Genomic DNA, 12,109 nt, shown 5'->3' with positions numbered 1-12,109 from the left:
ACGTAAATCCCTTATGAGCCAGAGAGGAACAACGTAACTGTGTCGGAAAACTTCTGCACCTGCACCTACAAGAGAATTTCTTGCATTTGCAAAAACAATTGATGTGGGGCATCCTTTGGCAGGGCAGCACTTGTTCCCATAATGGCTAACCTCAGGTTGTGGGCTATTCCACAGCTGTCTCCATGATGGGCACTGGTCTTGTGACTTACCACAACCCATGCAACATGCATAATACATGGATAAGACGTGTGTTGTGACATCATCTTCAATACTATAATTGCAACAATATCTCAGCAGGGATTATTGAGACTATTTATAATTGTATGTACAGGACATTACAATCAACAAAAAAAGGACAAGAGGCTTCAAATAATTCAATTGATGCGCCCATAGGCGTCATATATTTCGAGAAGATCAGAAAAATACAAAATGGGAGTTAAAGCACTGTTAGGTCTAAGTACCGAGGCAACCCTAAAAGAAAAGGTGTACAAAGTGCTCGTGACAATGAAGTGACGGCGCAAGCGACAACGTGACAAATCCACAGCAAAAGGCGCAAAAGAATTTGTACAATATATACAGGATAAAAGGTTCAAACATCAGATTATTCAATTGTTCATTTGATAGTTTTCAATATGTTAAAGAACCAAGAGGTCAGAAGGCGCCAAGGGAGTTTGGAGCTGGTGGGCAGAGGTCGACGGCGTTTCGATCCTATTTAATTAGGATCATCTTCAGGACCAGGGTCGCCTATTCCAGAAGTGCTGAAGAGCGGAAGAGTGAGCTCTGGTGTGGAAGGGAAATCCAAGCGGACGTGAACCGCCACAGTCGTGTGCGGTTCACGATCAATGCCTGATCGTGAACCGCACACGACTGTGGCGGTTCGGCGGACCTCTCACCTTGGATTCATTCCGACGCCCGATTCCTTGACCCGCTAAAACAGCACTGAACTGAAGCGCAGCCCTGCGCCTACCCTTCTGTTCCCCCGCTTCGCATCTTCAAGCGACCTTTTAGGCTACATCACCCTTGACGAACAGTCCAAGTTGATTTGGAACCATTCCGTGGCCAGTCTTCACGTCCGCTTGGATTTCCCTTCATACAATTATAAATAGTCTCAATAATCCCTGCTGAGATATTGTTGCAATTATACTGTACTTACCCTGATCTCAGTTTGGTTTATGGGTTACACTCCTGTGTTTTTTCTATATCATCTTCAATAGGACATGGTCTTCATGTCCACATCTTCAGATTCCTTGATAGTACTCTGGTGTTGGCATTGGGGTGCCTATGTTCTTCCTCAGTGTGGCAGCGCAGGGCCCTAACTGTAGTCCTGAACTAATACTCTAATCGTACACCATGATACAAGCAGCATAACTGCAGCCATGTCTTATAAGTGCCACTATCCCCCTCTGTCCCTCTCTTCAGATGACAATAGCCAGGTTGTCAGTAGATTAGACCTTTATCATACCTATTCATGAGCCCACAGCTAGACACAGGCATCTTAGCACATGCTAACTGAGAAGTATTTTTGAACACCATCAATAATAAACAAATAGAAATAGAAGCAGGCCATTATAGATGTTAAATCCATGAGGGTGACAACAATATAAGGTAGAGTAGAGGAGTGGGGCTGGAGAAATAGTTCCAAGTTTTCCTGAAGGAATCTGTGAAATATACAAGGTGAAACTTGTCGAAATTCTTTGGTGGTTCAGTAAAACTATTTTCAAAATTGAATGAAGAACAGACACACCAATAATCTTATAGTTGGTTGTGTCTGTTATTTTCTTTACCAGAAATGAGAATAATTTCTCTGTATTAAGGGACTTTTTTTATTTCACCTCACAATAAAGGGGTGAGTGCAGCACAAGACTCCTAGTGTACGGCGGCAACATCACTGGTCTCAGGAAAGGCAGGGAAGTAGTAGAAGGCAGTATCTAGGGCACGTATAGCAACACTAGGGGATTAGTGAGGATTATATACTATATGTTCTCCTCTATTTGCAAGTCTTCTGCTCAGACTCCCAACGATGATAAATATGGGTGGTTAGATAGATTCACTGACAGACACCCATTGGTTGCTGTTCCCCTCAGGTCTCTATCTTACCTTCACTGTATTATCTCCTTTAATTATGAAAATCCCTCTTGTGTTTAACTAAATTTGCTGTTAATGGTTGATTGGTTGAATGAGAATGTTGGGACATACTGTAAAAAATAATATGACCTGGGTCTCCATAATTTTCTGGAGGCTCCTAATTGTCTAGTTAGTAGTGGTTTATATAGGTTAGTACTTCTGGGCTGTAATCAAGACACACTATAAGCATTCTCTTAACTCCTTCTCAGAAAGTAAGAGCAGCAATCCCAAGGTAATGTCTTTATGGCATTGGAGCCGGATCACTCACTGTGCCGGGAGTACATTATAGTACATTTACATTTCATTACAAATGCATTTATTCCCAGCACTCAACCACATGTGATGTACTGTAATTTGGTTGAAAAGAATGGTGGAGAATATCAACTATTCAGTGTGGGCAATATTAATTGTGTGTCTGGAAGAAAAGGACTTTTCTGTAAAACAGAAATTAGGTTTTCAGCATTACTGGTTCCTCACTTTTTAAATATGGTGTTTTCGATTTGCAAGACACGGTCGGGTTCAATTACATAATTTGGGGACATTATCATGATGTACCACCAAAGGCAAGCCTGTCTGCGCCTGAATGCGCTCTGCGCCTGAACCCCTGGCCGTTTTAAGCCTCGAAAGGACTCAAAGACAGAACTGTTAGCATTGAGCTATACAGGTAAGCCACCACTCCCTGTGTACAGTTTGATGAAAATCAGTTTGCCAAATCCTACAAGTGAGCAGGTTGTAAATTTTCCTTTACGCAGGATACAGACTGTGGTCTAAGCAATCAAATACACAGCCTCAGTCACCCCCGCTTAACAATAACATTGTAGAGAGGACTACTGCCTGTGCTTTACTGAACACTAGGTCGTTGACTAAGCATAAATTGGAGTTTGCAGACTTCATGGAGAACTATGCCCCTGACCTAGATTTCATTATGGAGACCTGGTTAGGTGAAACCTCGGAACCGGACCTAAATGTAGCAATTCCAGAGAGCTATAAGCTTCACAGATTAGATAGAGTGGGTAAGCGGGGAGGAGGAATCGCAATCCTTTACAGAAACTTAGGTAATGCTTCTTACACAGTGATGCCTCTGGACGATGGTGAAGGCTTAATGTTATCTTTCAAATTCCAGTGTGCTTTTATTTTATCCCTCCCCCCTTTCCCCACCCCTTGGAATGTGTTTGTGACCAAGCTACAGGCTATCATAGAATCGTGCATGGAATTTCAGAAGTTCACTGTACTGGGGGATTTGAATTTTCCTCAAGAACAGATTGCTAATAAGGAAACAGAGTCTTTGAAAGACTGCTGTTGCAGTTTTGACCTTAAACATATTGTCAATGTACCCACACATAATACCAGTCATATCTTGGCCGGTATTTTCACTGATAATCTAACTATCACAGCTAAAAGACCTCAACCTAGTAGTGTAGGTGTCCTGTTGATAGTATGCCCCTGGTGGAAAATTGAGGCAACAGAGTTATTTGCTGCCCTCAAAGAGGTGAGTCCAAGACAGGATGCTGACATTGATTCAACGACCAACTTAACAGGTTGGATTGACTCTTCACTCACACAACTAGCCCCGAAGATAAATGTAAAAAGTTTTAGGAAATGCCCTCCTCAGCCCATTGGTATACCCCTGAGTTGATGAAACTCAAACAAAAGTGCAGAGCGGGCAAACGTACTTGGAGGAAAGAATATGACCCAGACAAAAAAACTAAATACATCATTTTATGCAAGGAGTATAAAGATGTTATCACCCTAGTAAAAACCCAATACTTTTCAGATAATCGGAGGGTAGCAAAAAATTCTTCCACTGAACTGTTTAAAACAGTGACCCAACTTACTAGCTGTGATCAAGGAAACACCTTTATGCCAGATCAATCCTTCTGTAATGATCTGGCCGACTTTCTCCAAAATAGTCAATTGTGTTTGCAAAGAATTTGCAGCATATGTTATGTTATGTTTGGGGATTTGTAGCACGCACAGCTACTAAATAGAGTGTCCCGGCGCGAGCCCAAGAGTCACAGGGAACTAAAAACATACGGAAAACTAGAGACAGGCTAATTGAACAGGAAAGTTTTGAGTTTTTTCCTAAACTGCAAAGGATTCTTAAGACTACGCAGATCCAGAGGAAGGGAATTCCAGTATGTTGTGGCAAGGAAGGCCAATGAGCTCCCCCTTACGTTTCAGACGAAACCTGGGAACAGACGCTAGGAGCATGTTCGAGGAATGAATAACCTGCCGGGGGTATAAAACTGAAAAAGTTTCCTGAGATAGGCAGGGCCATATTCGTAAAGTGCAGCATGAGCAATGGTCACGGCCTTGAACATTATCTTCGCTTGAACTGGCAGCCAGTGCAAGTTACGCAGGTGATGCCTAACACTGGAGCGCGTAGAAAGATCCAGTAGAAGACGGGAGGCAGCATTCTGAACAACCTTCAATTTGTCCAAAAGGTAGCACAGGAGACCGACATACAGCGCATTCGCATAGTCGATGCGAGAGGTGACCAAAGCACGGATGACTGTTTCTTTAGCAGAGAGAGGCAACAGTGGCAAGAATCTGTGGAGGAGTTTTAAAATACGAAAGCAAGTGCCAGTGTGTTTGCCAATCTGGTTACCAAAACTAAGTTTCTCATCAAACCAGGTGCCAAGATTTTTCACAGGATGGCCAGAAGGAGAAGGACAGGGGGGGATTCAGTCGTCCAGAAATTATGCCAAAACAATGGGGGAAACTCCCCAAAGAAAAGATTCTCTGTTTTGTCTGCGTTCATATCCCAGATCAGGGTTCTCAGTGTAGGACAGACCCCCTTAATCGTGACTTTGCCTGTATCATTAGAATCAAGGGTCAGTGGACTCCTCCAGATGTCCTGTTTAACTTTACGCCCCTGATGGTGGATAAAGTTACTAGACTAATTGAGGCCACTAAATCGGGCTGCGAATCCATGTCCGCCTTTCATTTAACATCTTGTTCCTGATGTGATTGCAACTCATCTGATGTTATGTTATGTTATGTTAAATGAATTTCTAGAGCGCACGTACACCCAAAGGTTTCATGGCGCTATTGCAATATCGTACTAGATCGAGAGGTTACTGGTAGGCTTGAATGAATAAAAGAGTTTTGAGAAGGGATCTGAAGTGAGGATAGGATATTTCAAATCTGAGTTCTGAAGGAAGGGAATTCCATGTGTGAGGTGCTAAGTAAGAGAAACTAAGCCCGCCGTGTTTTTTCCGGTTAAAGCGGGAGAGGGTGAGGAGATTGGCCTGTGACGAACGGAGAGCACGCGTGGGGAGGTAGCGAGTGATTAGAGAAGAAATGAAAACAGGCCCGCTACCAGTTAGGGCTTTGAAGATGATACAGCCCAATTTGAACACGCAGCGTTTGGCAACTGGGAGCCAATGAAGAAGTTTCAACAAGGGGCGGACGTGTTGGGTGCGGGATTGGTGAGTAATGATGATCTTACTAATCACTATCCTAAGGGAGGGTTATTATCGGATGGCCTGGAAGAAGGCATACGTCTTTTCTATTCTTAAGAAACCAACATTAGACATTAGACCCCACTATGACAAAGAACTACCACCCTATATCTTGCTTACATTTCCCTGTGAAATTCTTGGAAAAGGCCTTAAACAAGGAACTTACCATCTATCTTGACTCTACTAAAATCCTGAACCCTTCCCAATATGGCTTTAGGCCAAAGCGCCGCACAGAATCGGCCCTAGTGGTTGCCACTGAAGAGATTTGCAAGCTTCTGGAAGAGGGAGGAAAGGCAGCCTTGATTCTCCTAGACCTCTAAGCCGCATTTGATAAGGTAAACCATGGGGTCCTTATCAACCGGCTTGAGGAGTTTAGGATAGGAGGCCCTGCCTTGGCCCTGCTGAGTTATTTTTTGGCAGACAGAGAACAAATTGTTGAGTTGAGCGGTTTTAAATCCACTGCTTTCTCTCTGCCTTGTGGGGTGCCTCAGGGGTCTTCTTTGTCCCCCACACCTTTTAATATTATCATCTCTCCCTTGGTAAGACTAATTGAATCCTTCGGCCTGTGTGTCATCTCCTATGCTGATGATACACACATTATTGTGTTAATCCCGGACAATGGTGACATAGCAGCAAGCAATTTTAACAGCGGTCTGACTCGGGTTACAACCTGGATGCAAAGAAACTGTTTAAAGCTGAACGCAGAAAAAACGGAGATCATCCTGTTTGGAAAGAATACTCGGTCTTGGAACAACACTTGGTGGCCGGTTGATTAGGGAGCATTACCTTCCCCAGTTCAGACGGCAAAAAACTTAGGAGCCCTTTTTGATGAGCAATTACATTTCTCAAGCCAGATAAACTGCATCACATCTTCCTGTTTTTATTTAATCAAGATACTAAAAAAATCTTCCTATTTATTCCCATGGAATTGCTAAAACTGGTGGTGGTAGCACTGATCATGTCAAGGATAGATTACTGTAATGCCCTGTATTTGGGGATAAATAAAAGGCTTCAGTCGAAATTACAATCTCTGCACAAATCAGCAGCACGTCTACTTCTGAAGCTGTCTAAATTCAGTTTGGTCTCCAAAAAGATTCAGGATTTACACTGGCTGCCAGTTGGGAGACAGAGTGAAATTCAAAGCGCTCTATTTGGCCCATAAAGCCTTGGAGTGCTTGGGGCCTTTATATCTTCGAAATCTGTTTACTTGGTACTCCAGCAGAGAGATCGAAGATCTGCCACTGCCAAATTGGTGGTCATACAAAAAATAAAAAAGACCACCTGGGGGTTTGGGTGTGAGGGGGGGGGGGGAGGAGGGGAGGGGAGGGGAGGAGATTTTCCAGGCTGACTGGCAAACTTTGCAACTAGCTGCCCCATCTGGAAGATCCCAATCCAGTCATCCTCTCTTTAGAAAATTGCTAAAGACATGGATCTTTGCTGCATCATCTAAATGTACCTGTATTTGAGTAGCTGTTTCTGAGGTTTCCGCTAGCGTCAAGATACTCTGGTGATTGCGCGCTTTATAAAATACTTACTTACTTATAAAATACTTACTTATTATGTACATGATGTTGTTTAAGTCCGCCCTGTTTCCTTCATCAAGCAGCAACTTAAGTAGGTTGAACCTGACCTTTTTGCACATTGCATCATGCAAATTTAGGATCAGGGCATTGCAGCTAAGAAGACAAATGCAGCACGCTGACAGAGTAGTTGTTGCGGCAAAGCCCAGCAGTCTCAAATGCTTTGCGACAGGCAGTGTTACATAAACCGACTCAGAACATAGGTTACATTTCCCTTGCACACATTCACAAGCCAATTTATTTACATTTGTGATTCTCACTTCTTCACAAAACGTTAACTGATTCTGATTGCGATCAAGAGAAATTGTTTGAGTTATCATTCCTCTGAAATCGACACTATGCGGTCCTTTGCAACACCATAAGGTTGTAGGTAAGTTAGGCTGAATCCAGTTGCCACTGCCTCTCTTGACACAGGGACAACATATCTGACATTGCTTGCAGTTGTTTTTAGGCACACTTGCATACATGCACATACTCATGTACCCATCCTTTAATAATATTGTCTAATTGAGCATTTCTGATGTATAACCTCAGATGCCTCTTGTGGATTAAAGCACTTTATAAAAAAGCATTTGATTAGGACGATCATACACATACATGCTTTCTTCAGAGTACGAAATCTAACATACTGCTTGCTAGAAATACATTATTTAAAGTCTATATATTTCTGCTGCTTGTCTTATCAGTCCTTGTTTTACCTTGCTCAAGTTTATCCAATTGTCATATTTCTTTTGAATGCCTTGTTTTCTACTTTGGGGCCAAGCGCTGTAGTAGTCACAGTGAGGAGAAATGAATATATTGGAGAAATGTATAACAGTTACTATTACTTTGAAATGAGCAGCATTATGTCGATCTCCCTAGACGTTTATATTGCAGCCCTACATGTGGAATGGATTCTAGGATGCTATCAAATTATTATTTCAAGTGCCTTACAAGGCCTCAATGAAAGCATGATCACATAGCAATTGGAACCACTTCTTGGAATGTGGTTCCAATTGGATGTATGGTAATCTCCTGAAGCCCTCTTAAAATAACTTGTACGTGTTTCCCTGTAGGAAGACACATAATAAAAGAATGACTTCCCATCTCCCCTTACAAAAAAAGAGCTCCCCATGTGCACACATCGAGTACCATCGCCTTGCTGGGATGTGTTCAACTGTACTATGCTTGGAGGAGCAGAAGTCAGCTGAGACCGATCACCAACATCCACAAGTTCCACTGGGTTGCTGGCTTTTGGAGAGTTATGGTAGAGGCGGTGGGCCAGGAGGAGCCGCTGACATAGAAGGACGACTGGGAAGCATGGCTTGCAAAGACAGCAGCTATTTTAGAAGGGAGAGTATTTACATTTCGTATGCTTTGTACTATCACCCAGAGTCACCAACAATGCAACTTGACACTGCCACAGAACTGCCTCTACTCCTCTAAAGCAGAGAAGGGGTGGAGCTTTCACCAGTGCTTGGACCAGCAGCAAGGGGAAGGCCATAGCGCGGTGGGGCTCTTTCTCGTGCTCTGACCAGCGGCCCACAGGGAGCAGGCTCGACTCTACCAATCTTACAGGTGAGGGAAGTGAGCTCCCAGTGGCAGCAAATTATCTGCTACACACTCCAAAGCATAAGCTGAGATGGACTACTGACCACAGAGGAACATGTAACTTGAAAGCGACAGTGCCAGGGGTGGCTTGGATACAAGAGGGGAATATGAACATTTTTCGCAATGTTAATGCACCTAGAAGGGTAATTACTAAAAAATATTTTAAAAATCCCCAAAACAAATCACACTGGTGGAATACTTTTAATATGAATACATCTGCAGAATGCTGTGCATTGATAGGAAAATGAGATGGACACTCCATGCAGCCACCAACTCAAGAGGGCTCAGCCAAAAATAGCTGAAAAGTGGTGATCCAAAGCCCCTCTCTGTATGTTTCATTTGGTTGAGAATTGTGGGACTGCATTGTGTGGTGTGCTCTTGGTGACAACACGTCTTCCCAGGTAAAGCTGTGTGTAGTCAGACTTATAAAGGGCTATTTCCCCAACCTAAATGAACATTGTATTGGAATACTAACCTCTGGGTAGCCTCCAACATCATGCACGTCAATTCCAAGAAAATGTCCCAGACCATGTGGCATAAAGATTGCACCCAGATGAACTTTGACCATGTCATCCACGTTGCCTTTCAAAATGCCAATTTTGGTCAGTTCCTCCAGATGAACTCGGTCTGCTAGACGATGCATATCTGGCCAAGCAACACCTTAAAGAGGAGAAAAAGGAAGCTATTACAATGTGCACTTTTATTGACCACATTCAAAAAAGCGTCTCGAAACCCTCACGAGTTACGCAGCCGCGCTCTACAAATCCTGATTGAAAAAGCAACGCAGAATAATATATCACATACACCCATATAAAGCCAAAGCAGGGGCCAGACATTTTAGGTCCAGGAGTCTATTGCCTCTCAACCAAGGACCCCTAGGACCCTATTCCTGTCTGTCCCATGCCCCACCCATTGATCTACTTCCTCCTGCATAAATTGAATAGATAGCCAAGTATAATCCAGGGACAATGAAACATTTTTAAATTAAGGCTAAAAAAAAAATCTAACAAATGTATAGGAGAGCAAAATATGAAAATGCATGGTGTATACAGCTGTAAAGATATCAGCAAATGGTAACTATTAGTATACAATGGTGATAAATGTCTGCAAAATTAAGTTGAACTTGCAATATGCTGCTAATGGCTACAGAATAACACAACTATAATCATTAAATCTTCATGCACAAGTAACTATCAGTTTGGAACATGTTATGACTTGGTGTACGCTTACATATATTAAGACTAGCAATTGCTAAGTGATCTGGATCTTGTGGTACAAACTGACTTTCAGTACACTTCTTTTTAATTATAACATTTTAATATATGGAAGTGGAACACATAACAGTGCACAATGGAGATATATTGAGAGTGGATCGGGAGTCACATAATAAAGCCGAGTACATTCAAACAAATCTGCTTGCATGCGGAATCACTGATCCAAATAGACTAAATTGGGAGCCTAGGTCTGAACACATCCGCCCCAGCCCAATGTGGTGTAGTTCTAGACATTGTTGTGGGTCTCTTGGGATGGAGGTGTGGAAAGAGTCTACTGCAGGGGTAGCAGATGATCTCTGTAGCGATGGTGAGCGACCTCTCGTTGCCAAAAATGTCAGCAATGGACTCCATATGTCTTGGTTTAGAATTCACAGGCATTAAATCCCAGTAACACCACAACGGTTCTTTACAGTAGGCTGCGTCTCACAGACAGTGGTTCTGGCAGGGCATGGTACGCCTACCCCGAGTGACAGCAATCCTACATTTAGCCAATAAGAGCAGAATAGCAGCGAGCCTGCGAACAGACAGTGGAATGTCTTTAACAAAGTTGAGCAGAGCGATTGGCGTTGTTCATCCGGCCACAAACTTAGTAATCGTCTCAAAAGTGGGAAGGACCTTCTCCCAGGAGACAGAGACTGCAGGACATTCCTAAGCCAACTGCAAGAAGGTAGTGGTAGGGGCGTAACAGCGCAGACAGTACAAACATACAACCAGAACCACCCTACATATCTGAACTGGTGTACGATAAACTTTATGCAGATATTTGAACTGTATTTAATGAAGCATAAAGTTAGGGGGGTGTACAGTGGGCAGGGCGCCGCAGTATCGCCACTACTCCTCGCCGATGGGCATATCTAGCTCAGCAGACCCTGAAGCACAGGCTGCAGGGACACAAATCGGGGCCTTCTCCTGCATTATTGTGTATAAGTGAGTGATAAGTTTATGAGAAGAGTGGTTAGTGAGTATAATTTCTAACGCATGAAATGTTGGTGGAGCTGTAGGGAAAGTTCTGTGTATATCACAGGCGGCAGCGCGTAACTGATGGTAAGTAAGCAATCCAAAAGGGTGTAGGACAGGTTGCCCAGGATATGTTGAGGGGAAAGAAAGTGGCCCACCTTGTAGAGATCCCCAAACGTGTAAAGCCGCAGCCTTTCCAGATCACCGCAGGGCCCCAGGTCAGCCAACGCAGGAAGGGAGGGATGTCTAGCAGGTGGCACGGTCGGGGAATACAAGTGTTCAAAGCGTGCCCACTGCCTCAGTCTGTCCCATGCCCAGATAGTACAGGCTGAGTAGTTTACCTCAGTTTGGGGCCACCTTGGGGGGAGGTATAAAGCAGGACTGAGAGGACAGGTTGCACCATTATCAGCTTCTGGAGCTGTATGGCGTTGGATCAGTGCAGGAGTTAGGGAGCAAACTGCGCCTGAGCGCAGTAGAAGTATAGGTCCATGCCAGGTGCACATAGGCTGCCCTGCTCAAAAGGGAGAGTGTGGATTTCCCACTTGACCTGGGGTAGTGGGCCTCTTCTTGCCAGTGTGACTAGGTTGGAGTGGAGACGGCGGCAGAAGGAGACAGTGAGCAGGAGCAGAAGGTTTATGAATAAGTAGAGGACTATAGGGAGTAAAACTATTTTGGCAAGTGCAATCCTTCCCACCAAAGACAGCGGCAACCGGCTCCATGACTGCACACAATCCTCCAGCCATGCCAGAAGCCTGCCATAGTTAGCACTCCAAAGTTCACTCAGATTGCGGCTAATCCAGGCTCCTAAATATCGAATTGGTATTGGTGCCTCACCCTAGTGCAGGGGTAATTTTGTGACTAAGGGTTGCATAGTTGAAGTAAGAGGGAATGTCACAGATTTGGATCAGTTAATAGCGATTCCTGCATAGCCTCCAAAATTGATAATTAGCCTAATGAAAGGAGCAGGGTTGCTAGGTTACAGATGTGTAGGCTGACATCGTCTGCATACATGGACAGTAGGATTCTTCAGGGAGTAAAGCATGGGACCAGGTTAAGGCAACCTCTATTGAACCCCGCAAACTTTTGGACCACGCTCCCAACACCCTTATCCTGCAGACCC

General features: G+C 43.8%; 1 protein-coding gene across 1 annotated transcript in view; it reads right to left on the bottom strand.

Annotated features, from left to right (window-relative positions):
- PEPD (peptidase D) overlaps window positions 1–12,109 on the bottom strand; it is a 294,060-nt gene that overhangs the window by 18,354 nt on the left and 263,597 nt on the right. The window contains exon 13 of the mRNA XM_085638402.1: window positions 9,234–9,418. Within this exon, the coding sequence (XP_085494528.1) occupies window positions 9,234–9,418 (185 nt within the window). The remainder of the gene's footprint in view (window positions 1–9,233; window positions 9,419–12,109) is intronic.

The sequence above is a fragment of the Triturus cristatus genome, chromosome 12 (genome assembly GCF_964204655.1).
Source record: "Triturus cristatus chromosome 12, aTriCri1.1, whole genome shotgun sequence".
Lineage (NCBI taxonomy): Eukaryota > Metazoa > Chordata > Amphibia > Caudata > Salamandridae > Triturus > Triturus cristatus.
The sequence above is the reverse complement of the archived record's forward strand: the minus strand, read 5'-3'. Positions and strand labels throughout refer to the sequence as shown.